Source organism: Saccopteryx bilineata, chromosome 5 (genome assembly GCF_036850765.1).
Source record: "Saccopteryx bilineata isolate mSacBil1 chromosome 5, mSacBil1_pri_phased_curated, whole genome shotgun sequence".
Classification (NCBI taxonomy): domain Eukaryota; kingdom Metazoa; phylum Chordata; class Mammalia; order Chiroptera; family Emballonuridae; genus Saccopteryx; species Saccopteryx bilineata.
In genome coordinates, this window is record NC_089494.1 from 178188513 (window position 1) to 178211101 (window position 22589).

Sequence of the window (22589 nt, forward strand, 5' to 3'; positions counted from 1 at the left end):
GAGAGTGATGGCTACACGTCAGATACTCTGCCCTTCATTTAGTGCTAATACCGTGGAGGTTCTCAGTTTGGTTCTAACAAGCAAAGCCAATTTTAATCTCCACACGTTCTTTGATAATGAAACTATATGATTTATATTTCAGAGCTCTTTCATTTCAGGTATTTTGTTGAATTTGTTTTTTAAAAACATATTTTAGTATTCTTAGTATGAGACTGCCAAGTCAACTTTGTGTGAAAGGGAATGGTCTCATAAATAGATGGAACTTTAGCCGTGAGGATAAGATGTGCTGCATGTTTAGGTGATAAGTAGCTAGGGTGATACAATTTATTTTTTGTTTTTTATTTTTCCGAAGTGAGAAATGGGATGGGGGGATATGGGGGGGGTGGCCGTCAGATTCCTGCATGTGCCCGATCTAGATCCACCTGCATGCCCACTAGGGGGCGATGCTCTGCCCATCTGGGGCGTTGCTCCATTGCAACCAGAGCCATTCTAGTGCCTGAGGTGGAGGCCATAGAGTCATCCTTAGCATCCAGGGCCAACTTTGCTCCAATGGAGCCTTGGCTACGGGAGGAGAAGAGAGAGATAAAGAGAAAGGAGAGGGAGTGGCTCTAGTCGTGGCAGAGCGACGCCCCAGAGGGGCAGAGCATCGCCCTCTGGTGGGCGTGCCGGGTGGATCCTGGTTGGGCGCATGCGGGAGTCTGTCTGACTATCTCTCCCCGTTTCCAGCTTCAGAAAAATACAAAATAAATAAAAATAAAAAAAAAATAAAAAAATAAAAAAAAAGAGAAAGGAGAAGGGAAAGGGAGAAGAAGCAGATGGGCACTTCTCCTGTGTGCTCTGGCCAGGAATCTAACCCGGACTTCCACATGCTGGGCTGACACTCTACCGCTGAGCCAACTGGCCAGGGCCTAAGGTGATATCATAAAAAATTTATTTCATGTAGCCTGACTGAGTGGCGGCGCAGTGGATAGAGCGTTGGCCTAGGATGCTGAGGACCTAGGATCAAAACCTTGAGGTTGCCAGCTTGAACACAGGCTCGTCCAGCTTGAGTGCAGGCTTGCCAGCTTGAATGCGTGAGATCATAGACATGACCAGTGGTGGGAATCAAATAATTTAACAACCGGTTCTCTGCCCTAATGACTATTTTAAGTATAAAAAAATGATATACTGAAAAGTAGCTTATTATTTCAGGCAGTTAATACTTAAATAAGAACAATAAAAGAGGTACACAAAACTAGATTATGTTATAAGAATTTTAAAATGTTAATGAAAAAACATTAAATAATACCTGACAAAAAACAATAAAAGTGTTATTTAAGATGCTTCCTTATTGCTTCTTGATTGGCATCTTCACTTGCAATTTTTTCACCTGTGGACAGAATGAACATGACTACGTGTGCTTAGAGTACGCTGTTGTGCAGGTGAACGTTAAAAACGAGTAAGGAATATAAATTTGTGATTTCCACTTTGGGTGGCTGCCCAGGCACTCACCTTAGAGAGAACCCTGATTACAAGTGCCATTTTAACAACTGGTTTACCAAATTCAATAAAAAATTAGGTATCGGTTCTGCAGAACTGGTACGAGCCAGCTGAATCCCACCACTGGACATGACCCTGTGGTTGCTGGCTTGCGCCCAAGGTCGCTGGCTTGAGCAAGGAGTCACTGGCTCATCTAGAGCCCCCAGTCAAGGCACATATGAGAATCAGCAATCAATGAACAAGTATGGTGCCACAACTACGAGTTGATATTTCTCATCTTGCTCCCTTCCTGTTGGTCTCTCTTTCGCTAAAAAAATAAAAAAATAAAATTATTTTATGTATATTTATTGGGTTTTGCATACTTAATTGTCTACCATAATTTTTATTACTAGGATCCTTACTACAGATTTAATGACCTTAAATACAGATGGATCGCCTTGGATAACTGGACCTATAGCAAGGAATTTCAAGTCCCCTTTGACATTAGGTATGTATATGTGTACATCTATATCTACTTATTTATTATTATATTGGCATTTTCCTTCTTTTTCTGTTTCTGCAATAATTTCTTGTTTTTTAGGTTGTGTATTAGAGAGTTATCTGATTAAAGTCTTGTACTATAAGAGTGAATATATGGTTTATATTTTTATTTGTATATGAGGATGGTGCCACCAATCATTAGTCATGAAATTATGTCTTCGTGCCTGACCAGGTGGTGGCACAGTGGATAGAGCATCAACCTGGGACGCTGAGGACCCAGGTTAGAAACCCTGAGGTCTCTGGCTCGAGTGCACGCTCTCCAGGCTGAGCCTGGGGTTGCCAACTTGAGCGTGGGATCATAGACATGACCCCATGGTCACTGGCTTGAGTCCAAATGTTGCTGGCTTGAAGCCCAAGGTCCCTGGCTTGAGCAAGGGGTCACTGGCTTGGCTGAATACCCCTGGTCAAAGGACATATATGAAAGCAATCGATGAATAACTAACGTGTTGCAACTATGAGTTGATGCTTCTCATTTCTCTCCCTTCCTGTCTGTCTCTCTTGCTAAAAAAAAAAGAAAGAAAGAAAGAAATAATATCTTAGTAATTTTTCCTGTGGTTATAATGGTCACCTAGACCTGGCTAGTTCTCTGATCCCTGCTCACAGTAATCAGTAGAGTATATATTATATATTTGTAATATTGTCAAGTACATGAGAGGTGCATCATTTGTTCAGGCTGGTTTTAACCAGCCTTAGAGACTATGGCATTGGCCTTATATTATGTCATGAGACCATGAGGAAAGTATCTTATAGTTTTCAGTAATGTTCTGTGAAGCAGAATGTAACTCAATTCTATCTACTACAGTTATTGCTACATAAATAAAAAAAATTCTTCTGTCCCTTTTATAGGTCTTATTTGGCTAATTATTTACTTAGCCTTTTTTTTTTTTTTTTTTTTTTTTTTTTTTTTTTGTATTTTTCTGAAGCTGGAAACGGGGAGGCAGTCAGACTCCCGCATGCGCCCGACCGGGATCCACCCGGCACGCCCACCACGGGGCGATGCTTTGCCCATCCGGGGCGTTGCTCTGCTGCAACCAGAGCCACTCCAGCGCCTGGGGCAGAGGCCAAGGAGCCATCCCCAGCGCCCGGGCCATCTTTTGCTCCAGTGGAGCCTTGGCTGCGGGAGGGGAAGAGAGAGAGAGAGAGGAAGGAGAGGGGGAGGGGTGGAGAAGCAGATGGGCGCTTCTCCTGTGTGCCCTGGCCGGGAATCGAACCCGGGACTTCTGCACGCCAGGCCGACGCTCTACCATTGAGCCAACTGGCCAGGGCCTACTTAGCCTTTTTAAAAACTTTTCTTCCATTGCTCTGGGCAATAGCTCGATTGTTTAGAGCACTGTCCCAAAGCACACAGGTCTCCAGTGTGATCCCCAGTCAGGGCATAGACAGGAACAGATCGATGTTCCTCTCTCTCTCTCCCCCTCTCTCCGGCTTTTCCTCTCTCTCTCTCTCCCCCCCCTTCCCCTTTTCCTCCCTTTCTCTCCCTTCTCTCTTTAAAGTCAATAAGTAAAAATTAATTTTTTCCATTGATTTGAGAGAGAGAGAGAGAAGCATCAACTGGTTATTTCTCTTAGTTCCATTTAGTAGATTGCTTCTCGTATGTGCCCTGACCGGGGGTGGGGAATGGGGTGGAACTTGCTACCTCTGGCATGCCAGGTAGATGCTTTATCCACTGACCCACCTGACCATAGCTATTTACTGGCCTTTTAAAAGAGAAACAGAAACAGAATATGGTACTTAATATCACAAGAGTTACTGTGGTCCAGGCTTTTATTTCTAGAATATACTTAACATACCTCTATTAAGGCTCTTTTTTCACCTTGAACTCAACATATCCAAAATTTAACCAGTAGACTTTTCCACTTAAAGTTTACTTTATATTATAACACCCTCATTGTTTCTCTTAATGTAACACCATTTTCCCGGCTTCTGTGGTTAAGGTATTTTTGTCTCATCATATCTTTTCTTCATCTTCCTCTATTCAGTCTGTTTCTGAGTCCTGTTAATTTTCGCCTAGCATTGCTCTTGATTCAACCCTTCTTTCTCCTTTCCAAGTTTTCACCTTTGCCTATGTCTTTATTAGTGAGGGCCTGGAATTAGGCGAAAACTGCCTAACAAAATCTTTTGCTTGTTTTTTTATTTTCCAGTTTTTCTTATGTAGAAACATGAGACTCATCTTCCCAAAATATTGATTTTACCATAACGTTCTTTTTTTTTTTTTTTTTCCTTTTTCTGAAGCTGGAAACAGGGAGAGATAGTCAGACAGACTCCCGCATGCGCCCGACCGGGATCCACCCGGCACGCCCACCAGGGGCGACGCTCTGCCCACCAGGGGGCGATGCTCTGCCCATCCTGGGCGTCGCCATGTTGCGACCAGAGCCACTCTAGCGCCTGGGGCAGAGGCCACAGAGCCATCCCCAGCGCCCGGGCCATCTTTGCTCCAATGGAGCCTTGGCTGCGGAAGGGGAAGAGAGAGACAGAGAGGAAAGCGCGGCGGAGGGGTGGAGAAGCAAATGGGCGCTTCTCCTGTGTGCCCTGGCCGGAATCGAACCCGGGTCCTCCGCACGCTAGGCCGACGCTCTACCGCTGAGCCAACCAGCCAGGGCCACCGTAACGTTCTTGCTCAATAACAATAGTTTCTTCCTTCAGATTGGCAAATCAAGTTTAACCTTCTCTGTGTGTCTGTGAAAATACTGCTTAATGTTGTCCATCCCTGTACCACTTCCTGCATCCACGCCACCCCTGTTGACTTGTCCAGCTTTCTCCTTAGCTCTCAGCGTGAGGTCTGCGCCTGAATCAAGCCTGGTACCTTAATGTTTTGGATGCCGTGAGCAATTCCATGTTTCTGTTTTGCTCTTCCTCTTGGGGTCTACCTTCCTCCTAGGCATTTCTATTTGTTTTTTAAACAATAACAACTTTATTGAGATATAACCCAGATACCATACAGTTCACCCATTTAAATATATGTATTTTAATGGTTTTTAGTATATTCACAAAGTTGTGCAGCCATCACTATAATCACTTTTAGAGCATTTTCCTCACCCTAAGAGAAAGTCATACCCATTAGCAGCCATTTTGCATTCTCCACATCTTTTTTCCCCCATCTCCATCCCAGTTCTAGGAAACCACCTATTTATTTTCTTTTTATGGATTTGTCTTGTCTGGATATCCCATATAAATTGAATTATACAATATGTGCTCCTTTGTGCCTGGCTTCTTTCACTTACCATAATAATGTTTTTAATGTTCATCTGTATTGTCACATTCACAAGTACAGTAAATCCTCACTTAACATTCTTGAAAGGTTCTTGAAAGTGAAACTACATATAGCAAACCCTATTTTATCATGGGCGAATTGATATAAACAAGAGTTAAGTTTCTAAGGCATAATCCTGGTCACAAAAACATCACCAAACTTCTAAATAGAGACCCAAAACATTTGTAAACATGGAAATGAAAAAGAGCTATACAGCCTGGCACAGTAGATAAAGAACCCGGAACTCTGAGGTTGCTGGTTCGAAACCCTGGGTTTGTCTGGTCAAGGCACATAAAGCAAGCAACAGCTAAAGTGAAGCAACTATGAGTTGATACTTCTTGCCACCACCCCCTACTCCTCTCTCTGTAAAATCAATACATAAAATCTTAATAAAGTAATAAAAATGGTCCTGGCCATTTTACTCAGTAGTAGAGTATCGGCTTAGCCTGTGGAAGTCCAGATTCGATTTTCAATCAGGACACACAGGAGAAACAGCCATCTGCTTCTCCACCTCTCTCCCTCTCATTTCTCTCTCGCTCTCTCTTTCTCTCTCTCTCTCTCCCCCCCCCCCTCCTGCAGCCATGGCTTTATTGGAGCAAGTTGGCCATGAGCACTGAGGATGGCTCCATCGCCTCTGCCTCAGATGCTAAGAAGAGCTCGGTTGCTGAGCAGAAGAGCAAAGCATCGCCCTCTAGTGGGCTTGCTGGGTGGATCCTGTTCGGGCGCATGCGGGAGTCCATCTCTCTGCCTCCCTTTCTCTCACTGAAGAAAATAATAATAAAAATAAAATAATAATAATGCTTTTAAAAAGAACTATACATACATATAACAAAGATTAGTAAACACAAATAAGGAATTGATTTTTCAATTCACTTATTTCAGTTCAGGGTTGCAGGTGGCCGGAGCGTCTCCAGGAAGCTCAGGGCCTTGGGGCTGGGGGACCCCCACCCAGCACAGGACGCCCTTCCATCACAGGGCACTCGCATACACCCACACTCACTCTGGGACAATCTGGACATGCCAATTCATCTATGGAATGCTGGAGGAAACCAGAGTCCCCAGAAGAAACCATGCAGACGTAGGGAGAACATGCAAACACTGCACAGACAGTGGCCCCAGCCAGGAATTGATTACTTTTTCCTCCTCAGCATTATAATGAAATGACATTGAATAAAACAACATTAATTGAGGACCTGCTGTACTTCATTTCTTTTAATGGCCAAATTGTATATTATTGTGTGGCTATACCACATTTTATTTATTCTGTTCTTCCTTAAGTTCTTGTTTTCTTCTTGAAGTCTTTTCTTATGATGTAAACTCTAAAAGGACTGTGGTCTGTCCAAGACTATACTACAAAGTAGAGGACATTGAAAGTTTTTTCTTTGTTTTCTCTGTTTTAGGCTTGAATGCCAACCATACCGCAGACTTCTTCAATTTAGAGACTGTTTTAGTTTCCCGTGAGGCTTAGCAGAGTGCTGAACATATAATGTTCACTCACAGATATTTGTTAGTCGGTTAATTTGTTCTCTTAGTGTCAGTAAATTTAATAATTTGTGAAAATATTTTGTATCTGTTATTTAACTTATTTTTTGTAACTTTATGAAGTTCTAGAAAAAAAGTCAATGGACTTGGATATTATAAGTCGTGCTCATGATTTTATGATGAATATGTTGAAATATGAATAAAGATAAAGCCTTCTCAATATAAGAATATGTTAAACTAATATTTTGGAAAATTAAATTGGAAACTGATTTTTAAGGATGTATGTTTTCTGTAAAATATTCCTTTAGTTCTTAACTAACTAATAAAAAAGACAACTAAGTTAATGCTTTAAACATGTTTCATAAATCTTTTCTTATTTTAGCAAATGGCAAAAAGTAAATTTGATTTTTGAGGGCGTCGATACAGTTGCAAAAGTCCTGCTCAATAATGTTCTTATTGGGGAAACAGACAACATGTTCAAAATATATGTAAGTATGTAGTACCATCGGGTTAAAAACAACTCCACTGACATGTGTTTGTGTTACTGTTACTGTGAGAAGGGAAAGCTGAGTGCAGACTTGCCTGTGCAGGCTGGTACACGCTCTTTGAAGCACTGCATAAGTTACTTTATCTCTCAGTTGCCACATTTGTGGGATGCTGAAAACACTGCAGACCCTATAGAGTTACTGTGAGGATTTAGTAAGCTAATTGTATAAAATGATTGGCACAGTTCTGGTCACATGGGAAGTATTCAACAAATGCCTTTCCCTTTTCTGCTACTTGGTGATCCAGAGTTTCATGGGAAATGACAATTGATACAGCATTTTAAAAGAAAATGTTCCTTCCTTTCTGGGCTAATTACATTATGCGATGATATCCAGATCTTCCTTCCCTTTTCAAGGGGTAGACTTTCCAAAACAAAAATAACTTATGACTTAGAAATACATGCTATTTATACCAAAGAGTCAGGTTGTCATGAAGCATCTAGGAAATCCTTGGCAGTTCAAGGCCATATGTAAATAGCCAAAGTAGACATTACAGAGATAAATATATTTTCTGCTTATGCTGTTTACTAGGACCATCATTTGTTATAAAAAACAAGGAGAAACCTAGAAATCTATGTTTGGGTAGGAGAAGGTACTCAGTTATAACTCAAAGTCAGCAACTTAGTTACACTATTTCGGAAAAGTGCTTTCTCTTACAAAAGGCTCAACCTAAAGATTTCAATTATTTTATTCATCTCTTCTTTCATCTTATCTATGCCTATATGTAAAATTTTATACACAAGGCTACTTCCATGTTCTTTCCCTTTAATTCAGAGCTTTGATATTACCCATGTGGTCAAAGCCGTAAACTTCATTGAGCTGCGTTTCCAGTCACCAGTGTTGTATGCGGCCCAGCAGAGCAGAGCTCATACTCGCTACCAGGTGCCACCAAACTGCCCTCCCAGTGTACAGAAGGGAGAATGCCATGTCAATTTTATTCGAAAGGTAATGGTCTTGCAATTGGATGGGGCTTTAACCTTGGGGGAGGGCAATGTGCTGGTGTGAGAATGAAGACTTCCTGGAAGTTGGGCATCTCTTTCTTGTCCCCTTAGTGCGATTTGAATATTAAAGAAAAATAAGAACCAAAAGATTATATGAATTTTTTGTGGAGAATTTTTGTCTTTCTAGGTTTTTTCTTAAAGCATGCTTCAGGACTTAGGTGACATCAGGAAAAAAGAAAGACAAATAGGTGACTGGTAATATAACTTTACAGATTACTTCTCAGCCTTAAGGTTTATCAAACTTTTCACTAGACTCTAAGGTTTATATTTATTAGTAATGTTTGTTCCTAGGAAGCCTTCTGCAAATATTAATATATTTTCTGACATGTTCTTATATTTTACTGGTAGGTTCTAATAAAGTCTAAAAATAATAAAAGCTATAGGGGATATTTTTCTTTGGGTTTTATAAGGCTAGATGACTTGGATTTATTCTAATTCATGGTTGAATTAGTTTTTTATTTTTTATTTAAAATTATTTTAATTGTGGTAAAATACACATAACACAAGATTTACCATCTTAATCATTTTAAGTGTACAATTCAGTATTATTAAGCATATTCATGTTGTGAAACCAATTTCTAGAACTTTTTTCATCCCGCAAAACTGAAATTCTATACTCAGCAAAAAAAAATTCCCCATTTCCCCTTTCTCCAAGCCCCTGACTACCACCATTCTTTTTATTTCTATGGATTTGACTCCTCTAGATATCTCAGAAAAGTGGAATCATACAGTCTTTGTCTTTTTGTGACAGGCTTATTTCACTTATCATAATGTTCTTAAGATACATCAATGTTGTAGCATGTGTCAAAATTTCCTTCCTTTTTAAAGCTTAATAATGTTCCATTGCATGATATACCATATTTTGTTTATTCAGTCATCTGTTAATGGGCATTTGGGTTGCTTCCATCTTAGGCTATTTTGAATAATGTTATATGGATATATAAATATTTCTTTGAGATCCTGCTTTCAGTTATTTTGTATATATGATATAACCAGAAGTGGGATTACTGCATTACCTGATGATTCTATTTTAAATGTCTTGAGGAATTAGCATTTAATTTTAACAACAAATGCAATTATTGGTTTCATTGTGAAGATATTAAGTGTATTTTTTCAGTACTTAATGACTAGAAACTCAATTGATAAATTCTGATTAAGTTAAACAGCTCTCATTAGGCTGGATAGACTTATCATTAAATCATATTTCCTAAAGATAAGAACTAAGGTCAAAATTATCTCTCCAGTTGACTCAGGCTACCTAGATTGACATCATTGTGTTGATACCCATATGTTCATATGACTCTAACCGAACAGTGTGTGCCTGAGAGGTCGGGCATTCCATCGAACACAGTGTACTTATCCTTCTATTTAAACTTCAGCTATGCCTTCCCTTCAAATGATACAGTGGTTTTATTTTTTTCTTTAAATATTTTTATTTATTCATTTTAGAGAGGGGAGAGAGAGAGATAGAGAAGGAAGGAGAAAGAGAGAGGGGCGGTAGAGCAGGAAGCATCAACTCCCATATGTGCCTTGACCAGGCAGTGCAGGGTTTCGAACCAGCGACTTCAGTGTTCCAGGTTGATGCTTTATCTATTGCAGCACCATAGGTCAGGCATACAGTGATTTAAATACTAGAGGTTGAACTTTCCCCTTCTCCTCTTCAATCTTTAATCTTCTATCAAAACAGGGACTTCCTGAATGATAATGTGAAAGGTTTACTTTTGAGGTCATTGGTAAAGGTACATATATATTCTATACATATATTCATGTAATAGTATCCCTCTACTCTTGGTCACTTTGTGACATTTAAACCACACTTTCAGGTTATCTAGATAGAATAAAATCCTTTGTCACTGATATCAGGAATCAGACCCACGTTTTTGCTCTCATTGTGTGTAGAAGACTAAACTTGGGACACACTTGCTAGCAAATGAGTTGCATCTTGGTGTTTCTGGCTAGATTGACCTGATCCAGTGGGAAGGGGCCTGGATGAATGTCCAGGTCTGGAATTCTGGATCTGAATTCTAGCTTTACAAACCCATGAGGATCACAGCCAAGTCTATCATCTATGTGTGGAGCTAATCCTTCCCTTCTTTCCTGATTGTTGATTGGAAGATACAGTGAAATATTAATGTAAATACACTTTCCATACTAGAATGTGCTATCCAGTTGTTCCAAATGCTGGTTGGTAATATTATTTATTTTGGAGACTTATTTTTATAATTATAGACCTCTAAGTGTATAGCTGACAAAATGCCTCAACTTAGCTTATGTGAAGGTAGTGGATAGAGGTGTAGAGTGGATAATGAAGAAATGTTACTCTCCATCTATTCTTTGACCCTTTGCTTTCTCCACATCAACCCAAGTCCTCTCTTATCTCTGCCTCCTTCTCTGTCTAGGGTGGATAGTAGAATCCGTCACCTCACCTTCCCTGTTTGGAATATTCAACATCATCCTTGCTTTCCATCGACATCTCAGGCCATTCCATCTAAGTCTCTTTATCCAGACCAACCTCTTCCTCTTAAGAGTCTTATTATTCAGTCCTCTCTCTGTTCTACACACTTTTATTCTTTCATTTTGTACCCTCTCTAGTCTATCGCATTTATCTAATTTCTTTTATAACCAGTTGAGTTTCTAGTGATTCCTAATATTGTGTTGTCAGTTCAGACCTCTCTTTCATTCCAGATCTGACATTCAGTTGCTTATTTGGCATCTTTACTTGACTGATTGACAAGGACTTAAAGCTCAGTATGCCCAACAATGCACTTGGGATCTAAATGCTTTGCCCAAGGCGCCCTGTCTTGCTGAATGGAATACCATACAGGACAATCACTCAAGCAGAAACCTGAGTTATTTTTTTATGCCTCCTTTTCATTATTTTTCCTCTTCCAATCCATGACTAAGTCTTTTTGATGATGTGGATGTTAACCTCTTTAGTCGTTCTTGAATCTGCCCACACTCCATTTCTACTACCATACTTGAACTCAAGTAGGATGTTATCATTTTTTGCATGAAATATTACTCTGGTTGCTTAACTGGCATTCCTACAACCTCATTTGCCTTCCTCCAGTTCATCATAGCAGTTTTTCTTCTTAAAACGCTTCAACCATTTCTCATTGCCATTAGACTAAAGTCTAAATTTCTTAGCTGTCTGCCCACCAGCACTTTTCCAGTCTTCCCCCACATCTTCCATTGTTCTCTCTTCATTTCCTGGAAGGTGTCGCATTCTCTTGCACATACTGCTATTTCTGAAAGTGATTCTTCACTTTCTTCTCCTCTAAACACACTGGACAAGTGGGACTCACCCTTCAAGTCTCCATATGAAAGTCACTGTAATTCAGAAAATCTTGTCTTGACACCTCCTTCCCCCATTTTTTGTTACCTGTTTCCTTTGTAATTATTTATGCAGTGCCTGAATTTCTTGCTGTACTGTGAGCACTATAAGCAGAAGGACTGTGTCTGATTGGTCCATTGATGTACTACCAGCCTGACACATAGAAAGCACTTCAAAATTTTTTTTGAGTGTTAACTTTTATCTGGAGAGGTTGTGTGAGTAGAAATGACTTGTTGCCCTTGGTGGGGAAAATAGTCTGCCTTAGATGATGTTGAATATTTTTGTCCTCCTCCTTCTGAACTTAACAACTTTTCAATCAATATCCCTGGGATGAGTTTTATTCTAAACATGAGAAGCTGATACCTAACATGGCGAATTTCAACAGGGATGCTATGAAGTAGTTTTAATTCTTAGTTTTTTCTTGTTACGGGTTTGTCTCTCATACAGAGCTTAGGAAATAATACTTAAATAAGAACAGATTGGCCAAATCCTTAAGCTGTATTCTACAAATTGTCCATTCAGAAAAAGCTTAGTACTTGCTCTGGTGCTTGTTCTTTTTTAAAAACGGAATTCTTGTCTCACACATTTTAATTAACTGTATTTTTTGTTTTTTGTTTTTTTAAATTGTTTAAATGAGACAGAGTCAGAGAGAGAGGAAGGGAGAGAGATGAGAAGCATCAATTCTTTGGTGCAGCACCTTATTTCTTCACTGATTGCTTTCTCATATGTGCCTTGACCCGGGACTACAGCAGAACAAGTGATCCCTTGCTCAAGCCAGCAACCTTGGGCTCAAGCCAGCGACCCTGGGGTTCAAGCTAGTGACCATGGGGTCACGTCTATGACCCCACACTCAAGCCAGTGACTCTGAGCTCAGGCTGGTGAGCCCGTTCTCAAGCCGAGTGAGCCCGCACTCAAGTTGGGAACCTTGGGGTTTCAAGCCTGTGTCCTCCACGTCTTAGTTATGTGCTCTATCCACTGCGCCACCACCTGATCAGGCTTAATTAACTGTATTTTGAAAATAACTTTTTCTTTAAAGAAGTAGAAATTAGGCCCTGGCTAGGTAGCTCAGTTGGAAAGAGCATCATCCCGATGTGCCAAGATTACAGGTTCAGTCTCAGGTCAGTGAACATACAAGAAGCAACCAATAGCCCTGGCCGGTTGGCTCAGTGGTAGAGTGTCGGCTCAGCGTGTGGATGTGCCAGGTTCGATTTCCGGTCAGGGCACACAAGAGAAGTGACCCACTGCTTTTCACTCCTCCCCCTCCGTTTTCTCTGTCTCTCCCTCTCTGGTAGCCATTGCTTGGTTCAAGCATTGGCTTCCAGTGCTGAGGATGGCTCTGTGGCCTCTGCTTCAGGTGCTAAAAAACCCCAAAACTGGCTCAGTTGCTAAACAATGGAGCAATGACCCAAATGAGCAGAACATTGCCCCCTAGTGGGCTTGCCGGGGATCCTGGTTGGGGCACATGCAGGAATCTTTTTGCTTCCTCACCTCTCACAAAAAAAAAAAAAAAAAAAAAGCAACCAATGAATGTACAATTAAATGGAACAGCAAACTGATTTTTTTTCTCACTTTCCCTCTCTCACTCTCCCTTCTTCTAAAATCAATAAATTAAAAAAAATTTAAAGTAGAAATTAGAAAAATTCTGCTTGAAAAAGGATTTAATTTCAGGGAACCATCTCCTGTTTTTGAATTTGAACCTTTGTAAATTAATATGGAACCTGAAATGTGTCTGAAAGGAGAGGTAGGTAGCCAGGCCAGATAAGACGGGATGAGATGTCTGCCCTGTCTGCCTGTGTCAGTGACTTGATTGTTTTGGGGCTGTAACTTCAGAAACAAGTACTTCTGAATTGATCCTGGAGGAAATAGGGATTGGAAAGTCTAGCAACAGTTTCTTAAAGCTATTTATAAATATCTTTTTTTTTTCTTTTTTCCTTTTTTGTATTTTTTCCAAAGTTAGAAGCAGGGAGACAGACAGATTCCTGCATGCTCCCAACCGGGATCCACCCGGCATGCCAACCAGAGGGTGATGCTCTGCCCATCTGGGGTGTTACTCCGCTGCAATCGGAGCCATTCTAGCGCCTGAGACTGAAACTATGGATACATCCTCAGCGACTGGGCCAGCCTTGCTCCAGTGGAGCCTTGGCTGTGGGATGGGAAGAGAGGGACAGAGAGGAAGAAGAGGGGGGAGGGGGGAGAAGCAGATGAGCACTTCTCCTGTGTGCCCTGACCAGGAATCGAACCTGGGACTTCCACACGCCAGGTTAACGCTCTACTGCTGAGCCAACCAGCCAGGGCCCATTTATAAATATCTTAATCTTCCAGTATGTTTCTTCATTCTTTATAGTTATTCCATTTGAATACAACATTCTCTGTAGTCATTCCATTCCATTCCATTCCATTCCATTCCATTCCATTCCATTCCATTCCATTCCATTCCATTCCATTCGTTGTACAGCAGTAGGTTTAGAGATATTTCTGAGAAGTCTAAAAAGTAACTTTTGTTGCCTCAGTGTAATAAGCTTTTGAAGAACAAATGTGCATAAATTTCTATTCTTAGAACATTTCTGCAAAATTTAACTAGTTACATAGGTCTATGTATAGTTATCTATTGCTGAGTTGTTACAAATAATGCCAAAAGTTATCAGCTTAAAGCAACATTAATTGTCACATTTTCTGTCAAGAATGTGTGGCTTAGCTGGGTGTCTCTGGCTCAAGGTCACTCCTGAGGTTGCAGTCAAGCTGTGGACCAGGGCTTCGGTCATCTCAAGGCAGACTGGGCCTGAAGTTCATGTCTAAGCTCCGTCATGTAGTATTGGAAGGCCTCAGATGAGCTTCCAAGCTCATTCTTCTGAGCCTCTCTACAAAGCTGTCTCACAGCATGGCAGCTGGCTTTCCCTGGGGCCAAGAGAGAGTGGGAAAAGCAGAAGGTGCATTCTTTTATAACCTAAATTTGGAAGCTATTGCCTCTGATGAGTACTCCTGATTAGAAGTGATTTGCTAGGTCTAATCCATAATCAGGGAAAGGGATTCCATAAGTACATGAATACCAGGAGGGGATCGTAGTGGGCCATTTTAGACCCTGTGTGTAGGAGAAACACACACACAGTTATGAACTAAATTCTGTGCTCCCCCCTAAATTTGTATGTTGAAGCCCTAACCCTCAGTAGCTCAAAATGTAACCATATCTGGAGATAAGGTCTTTAAAGAGGTGACTAAGTTAAGTGAGACCATTAGAGTGGGTCATAATTCAATATGTATGATGTCCTTACAAGAAGAGGACATTTGGACAATAGAGAGGTGTATGCACGCGTACAGAGAAAAGACTGTGAGACCACAGTGAGAAGGCACCATTTGGCCCTAGCTGGCTGGCTCAGCTGTAGAGTGTCGAACTGTCTGTAGAAGTCCTGGGTTTGATTCCTGGTCAGGGCACACAGGAGAAGCGACCATCTGCTTCTCAAGTCCTCACCCTCTCCCTTGTCCCTCTCAACCTCTCTCTTTTCCTCCCGCAGCCATGGCTGGGTTGGAGCAAATTGGCCTCAGGCACTGAGGATGGCTCCTTAGCCTCACCTCAGGTGCTAAAACAGCTTGGTTGCCAAGCAATGGAACAGCAGCCTCAAATGGGCAGCACATTGCCCATAGGGGACTTGCTGGGTGGATCCCAGTTGCGGCACATGTGGTAATCTGTCTCTTTGCCTCCCTGCCTCTCACTTAATAATAAAAAAATAAAAAAGAGAAGGCAGCATCGACAAGCCTAGGAGAGAGACTTCAGAAGAAGCCATCCCTGCCAACACCTAGGTCTTGGGGTTTCCAGCTTCTAGAATTGTAAGAAAATAAATTTCTGTTGTTTAAGCCACTCAAATTGGGATATTTTATTATCACAGCCCTAGCAAACTAATATATACTTTCATGCTATTTTTAAAGCAAAGTTTCTTTTTTTAAAATAATGTTTAAATTTCATAATAATCAGAATCAGTCTTCTTTCCCCCCCTGCTGTTACAGGAGCAGTGTTCCTTTAGCTGGGACTGGGGGCCTTCCTTTCCAACCCAAGGCATCTGGAAGGATGTTAGAATTGAAGCCTATAACATTTGTCATCTGAACTACTTCACCTTTTCTCCTATATATGGTAAGCTGAGAGATGCAGTTTCTTGTTTTACTTTTTTTGGTCCTCTTCCGTGTTGCAAGAATTGGGTTTATAGTTTGAATATATAAATTTACTTTTCAGAGGCTTATTTTTAAAAAATTTGTGACACATTAAATTTTAAAATGTTAAAAGTATGTACAAACTGTGGTTTGTCATAAAAATTTACAGTATAAAGCAGGTAGGTGGGCAGGTAAACACCTTTTTAACACATTTTGAAAAGAAAGAAAAATGGAAAGAATGGAAGTGTGAATAGCTGTAGCTTTCCCAAGCTAGGTGTTGTTTCTTAAAAGAATTGGGCCAGCTGGTTTGTACTGCTTTTTTCGCCTCTGTGGTCACTTTCAGAACTCCACTGTCTTGAGGACTTGGTTTGCTCAAATGATCAGGCTGACTTTCTGTCACTGCACATTTTCTCCTCCGATGGCCACGACACACCAGCCTTGTTAAGAGTTAAAAATAAACTGGAAGGCAAATAAGGCATAAAGAAAGTCTTATAAGGTAAAACATACTACTTTTTCAGTTGAAGGAACAATTCACAAGAAGGGAGCATTGATTAAAAGCTCAGAAATCTCATGGATGTCAGTGAATCAGTGAAAAGCTGTCAAATATTAGTTGTGTTCTTTGCCGGCACTGTATTTGTTTGGCACAGGAAAGAAATAAAGTATCTCATTCCTGCATGTTGATTGGGCAGGAGGGGGAGATATAAGCGATTACGGAATGGAACAGATTGCGTAATGGTCTTCTGGGATGAGAACCCCAGTAGTTCAGAAAACCAAAGATCATGAGGATTTGAGAAGTTAGGGAAATCGGGGTGAATGAAGGTGAATCTTCAAGGATAGCTCATGATGCTCAGTCCAATTCCATGTATGCCTAATTCGATGAAATCAATAAACAGGAATGTGGTGTGTCAATATAAGAGTTTTGCTATCTTTAGGGCCCAGGGGACAAGACTGCTATTCAGTCTTGTTTTCTAAAGGAAGAAAACAAAAGCAAATCAGAAATAGTTGATAATTGAGCAGGTCATTTGGTACTGTTGGCATTTTTAAATGTTGAAAAATCATTAAAAGATCTAATATGACTTATACCTATAAATGTGGCTGTTTTAGCTCTCCAGTTAAGTACTTCTCAAACTATTCTTCAGAGATATAACCTGAACTGAACTGTGCTACTAAAATCAAATAATGGCTCATTCTCCCCCATCCTCACCCATTGGTTTTCTCAGATATACAGGGTAAGGCAAAAATAAAATAGGTTTACCGTTGTGAGTACACAAAAACAAAAACAGCGTTTATTCTTATATTATTTATTAATTATTGTATTATTTTCCATAGGAAAAACTGTAAACTTACGTCTTCCTTATTTTCCTTATCCTGTGTCTATAATAAGGTCTAGTTTAAGAAAGGGTTCTAGTTTTCAAAAAGTTATTTATTTAATAGTTTCAAAGCTTAATCAGTGTTTTAGGTGGATAGCAAAAAGTACTGAATTTCAGAGACCCTGATACCTGAAAAAATTTGAATAACACTGCTCTAGTTTAATTACAATTTTTGAATATGAACCTAAACATTTCCTCTTAAATATGAGTCATTAGAGTTCAGTTTATTAGTCAATAGTGATTGAGTAGATTTTATTTGAATTAAATCAGTTGACTTAAATGATGCTTAAAATTTAATTAAATTTTATGTAATCAATTCCCCGTATCAACATTTTTAATGTTTTATGACTGCAGTTTATTTTGTACTTAACATAGAGGAGAATATGTTTTCTGTTTAGAGGATGTGCACTATGTATACTAAGCTGTAATTTTTATATTTTTGCAGATTAACTTTATAGATTTAAATTTATTTATTTGCTATAATAAAGAAAATTGAAGCATAAATTTATGAAAGCATTAGGAGAGGAACTTCCTTTAGGAGTTTTTTCAGAATTTTTTTATCACTGAAATTAATAGAAATATTTAAAAGTTTCCTGACCAGGTGGTGGCACAGTGGATAGAGCATCAGACTGGGACACGGAGGACCCAGGTTCAAAACATGGAGGTTGTCAGCTTGAGTGCTTGCTCATCTGGCTTGAGCATGGGCTCACCAGCTTGAGCGCAGGGTCACTGGCTTGAGTAGGGGTCATAAACATGACCTCATGGTCGCTAGCTGGAGCCCAAAGGTCACTGGCTTAAAGCCCAAGGTTGCTGGCTTGAGCCCAAGGTTGCTGGCTTGAGCAAGGGGTCACTCGCTGTGCAGTAGCCTCCTCTCTGCTGCCCCCCCCCCATCAAGACACATATGAGAAAGCGATCAGTGAAAACTAAGGTACTGCAACGAAGAATTGATGCTTCTCATTTCTCTTCCTTCCTGTCTGTCTGTCCCTATCCCTCTCTCTGACTCTCTCTCTCTGTCTCTGTCAAAAAAAAGGAAATATTTAAAAGTTAGACAATAATAAAGAGAATAAGATACTAATATAATCTAGATAGTTTTTGTTTCTTCTTTTTCAAGTGAAAGGAAGGGAGATGGGAGATAGGTAGATTCCCACATGTATTGCGACTGGGATCCACCTGGCAACCCCTGTCAGGGGCCAATACTTTGCCCCTCTGTGGTCATCCTCTCAACTCTGCTATTTTTAGCGCTTGAGGCAGAGGCTCTGTGGAGCCATCTTCAGAGGCTGGGGCCGATGCGCTCAAACCAAATGAGCCATGGCAGCGGGATAGGAAGGGAGAGTATAAGGAGGGGTGGAGAAGCAGATGGTTGCTTCTCCTGTGTACCCTGGCTGGGAATAAAACCTGGGACATCCATACGCCTCTCTGACACTCTACCACTGAGCCAACCGGCCAGGGCAATCTGGATACTTTTATGTATTTTTTTACACATACTATGAAACCAGCATTGTGAGATTTACTAAAAAAAAAAAAAGTTTATAATAAAGAACATGCATATAATTTTTATTTAAAATAAAAGATATTTATTTGAAAAATTTAGTGTGAGATGAGATTGGTTGAAACTAATATGCACAATGGGTATCTCTGGGTATTAATACTACAGATAGTTTGTATTTTATTCTTCTGCTCAACTGTTTTCTAAATTTCCATATTGAGCCTATATTGTTTCTATAGTAAGGAGAAGTAGTAACTATAACGAACTAATCTATCTAGTAATTTCAGCTAACTAATTCTGAAGGGTTAAACTAATTTGACTATGTGACACTTTCTGCTTTTTCCCTGTTGAGGCTTAAAAGAGAACATTTTTGGTTTTCCAAATGTTTTATTTATGTCTTTTTTTTTTTTTTTGTATTTTTCTGTAGTTGGAAACAGGGAGGCAATCAGACAGACTCCCGCATGTGCCCGACCGGGATCCACCTGGCATGCCCACCAGGGGGCAAAATTCTGCGCATCCAGGGTGTTGCTCTGTTGCAACCAGAGCCATTCTAGCGCCTGAAGCAGAGGCCATAGAGCCGTCCTCAGCGCCCGGGCCAACTTTGCTCCAATGGAGCCTTGGCTGCCGGAGGGGAAGAGAGAGTCAGAGAGGAAGGAGAGGGGAAGGGGTGGAGAAGCAGATGGGCGCTTCTCCTGTATGCCCTGGCTGGGAATCAAACCCGGGACTCCTGCATGCCAGGCCAATGCTCCACCACTGAGCCAACTGGCCAGGGCCTTATTTATGTCTTAATTTAAAATTAGTGAGTTGGCCCTGGCCGGTTGGCTCAGCGGTAGAGCGTCGGCCTAGCGTGCGGAGGACCCAGGTTCGATTCCGGCCAGGGCACACAGGAGAAGCGCCCATTTGCTTCTCCACCCCTCCGCCGCGCTTTCCTCTCTGTCTCTCTCCTCCCCTCCCGCAGCCGAGGCTCCATTGGAGCAAAGATGGCCCGGGCGCTGAAGATGGCTCTGTGGCCTCTGCCTCAGGCGCTAGAGTGGCTCTGGTCGCAACATGGCGACGCCCAGGATGGGCAGAGCATCGCCCCCTGGTGGGCAGAGCGTCGCCCCTGGTGGGCGTGCCAGGTGGATCCCGGTCGGGCGCATGCGGGAGTCTGTCTGACTGTCTCTCCCTGTTTCCAGCTTCAGAAAAATGAAAAAAAAAAAAAAATTAGTGAGTTTAGCCTGACCAGGCAGTGGCACAGTATATAGAGCACTGGACTGGGATGCAGAAGACCCAAGTTCAAAACCCTGAGGTTGCCAGCTTGAGCATAGGCTCATCTGGCTTGAGCACTGGATCACCAGCTTGTATGTGGGTTCACTGGCTTGAGCATAGGATCATAGACATGACCCCATGGTTGCTGGCTTGAGCCCAAAGGTCGCTGGCTTGAAGCCCAAGGTTGCTGGCTTGAGCCCAAGGTCTTTGGCTTGAGCAAGGGGTCACTTGTTCTGCTGTATCCCCCCACCCCCATCAAGGCACATAATTGATGCTTCTCATCTCTCTCCATTCCTGCCTGCCTGTCTCTCTTTGTTCTTGTCTGTCCCTCTCTGTCCTTCTTTGTCCCTCTCTGTCTCTGTCTCTAAAAAAAAACACCCCAAAATTAGTGAGTTTAACCCTGAAGATCAAATGACCAATCTTAATTTCCTAGTATAATTGTGTATATATAGTATGACAAAAAAACTGTTAGATTTTTAAAATATTAACTTGAAATTCCTGTGAATTAATTTACTTTATGTTTGTGCATATATGTAAAGATATTTTCTTTTCAGTATTCTCAGTCCTTATAATAGTTTTTGCTAAAATTCAGCACTTTTTAATATTATGAGGTCATTGGTTGGATTTTGTCCTAACATCAGCTTCTTAAATGATGTTTTTACATCTCTTAATGTTTAAAATAATGAAAACACATTTATATTTGAAAAAACTTAGATCAAAGAAAAAAAAGAATTACTTTCATTATCTCTCAAGCCCTTATTTTTCTAGATAATAAAAGATACCAAAATCATTGATGGGACTTTTTTTTTTTTTTTTAATAAATTTTTATTAATGGTAATGGGATGAAATTAATAAATCAGGGTACATATATTCAAAGAAAACATGTCTAGGTTATTTTGTCATTAAATTATGTTGCGTACCCCTCGCCCAAAGTCAGATTGTCCTCCGCTACCCTCTATCTAGTTCTCTGTGCCCCTCCCCCTCCCCCTAACTCTCTCCCTCCCTCCCTCCCATGTCCTCCCTCCCCCCACCCCTGGTAACCACCACACTCTTTTTTTTTTTTTATTTTTTTATTTTTTTATTTTTTATTTATTCATTTTAGAGAGGAGAGGGAGGGAGGGAGGGAGAGAGAGAGAGAGAGAGAGAGAGAGAGAGAGAAGGGGGGAGGAGCTGGAAGCATCAACTCCCATATGTGCCTTGACCAGGCAAGCCCAGGGTTTTGAACCGGCGACCTCAGCATTTCCAGGTCGACGCTTTATCCACTGCGCCACCACAGGTCAGGCACCACCACACTCTTGTCCATGTCTCTTAGTCTCATTTTTATGTTCCACCAATGTATGGAATCATGTAGTTCTTGTTTTTTTCTGATTTACTTATTTCACTCCTTATAATGTTATCAAGATCCCACCATTTTGCTGTAAATGATCTGATGTCATCATTTCTTATGGCTGAGTAGTATTCCATAGTGTATATGTGCCACATCTTCTTTATCCAGTCTTCTATTGAAGGGCTTTTTGGTTGTTTCCATGTCTTGGCCACTGTGAACAGTGCTGCAATGAACATGGGGCTACATGTGTCTTCACGTATCAATGTTTCTGAGGTTTTGGGGTATATACCCAGTAGAGGGATTGCTGGGTCATAAGGTAGTTCTATTTTCAGTTTTTTGAGGAACCACCATACTTTCCTCCATAATGGTTGTACTACTTTACAGTCCCACCAACAGTGAATGAGGTTTCCTTTTTCTCCACAGCCTCTCCAACATTTGCTATTACCCGTCTTGTTGATAATAGCTAATCTAACAGGAGTGAGGTGGTATCTCATTGTAGTTTTGATTTGCATTTCTCTAATAACTAATGAAGCTGAGCATCTTTTCATATATCTGTTGGCCATTTGTATCTCTTCCTGGGAGAAGTGTCTGTTCATGTCCTCTTCCCATTTTTTTATGGGATTGTTTGTTTGTTTGTTGTTGAGTTTTATGAGTTCTTTGTAAATTTTGAATATTAGGCCCTTATCTGAGCTGTAGTTTGAAAATATCATTTCCCATTTAGTTGGCTGTCTGTTTATTTTGATATCAGTTTCTCTTGCTGAGCAAAAACTTCTTATTCTGATGTAGTCCCATTCATTTATCTTTGCCTTCACTTCTCTTGCCATTGGAGTCAAGTTCATAAAATGTTCTTTAAAACCCAGGTCCATGATTTTAGTACCTATGTCTTCTTCTATGTACTTTATTGTTTCAAGTCTTATATTTAGGTCTTTGATCCATTTTGAATTAATTTTAGTACACGGGGACAGGCTATAGTCGAGTTTCATTCTTTTGCATGTGGCTTTCCAGTTTTCCCAACAGCATTTGTTGAAGAGGCTTTCTTTTCTCCATTGTATGTTGTTGGCCCCTTTATCAAAGATTATTTGACCATATATATGTGGTTTTATTTCTGGGCTTTCTATTCTGTTCCATTGGTCTGAGTGTCTATTTTTCTGCCAATACCATGCTGTTTTGATTATCGTGGCCCTATAATATAGTTTAAAGTCAGGTATTGTAATGCCCCCAGCTTCATTCTTTTTCCTTAGGATTGTTTTGGCTATTCGGGGTTTTTTATAGTTCCATATAAATCTGATGATTTTTTGTTCCATTTCTTTAAAATATCTCATAGGGATTTTGATGGGAATTGCATTAAATTTGTATATTGCTTTGGGTAATATGGCCATTTTGATTA

At 40.6% G+C, this 22589-nt stretch overlaps 1 protein-coding gene across 1 annotated transcript in view; it reads left to right on the plus strand.

The window, feature by feature from the left end:
- MANBA (mannosidase beta) overlaps positions 1-22589 on the plus strand; it is a 165258-nt gene that overhangs the window by 20293 nt on the left and 122376 nt on the right. Inside the window, exons 2-5 of the mRNA XM_066280789.1 lie at positions 1872-1966; positions 7134-7239; positions 8071-8241; positions 15631-15754. Coding sequence (XP_066136886.1) covers positions 1872-1966; positions 7134-7239; positions 8071-8241; positions 15631-15754 — 496 coding nt within the window. The remainder of the gene's footprint in view (positions 1-1871; positions 1967-7133; positions 7240-8070; positions 8242-15630; positions 15755-22589) is intronic.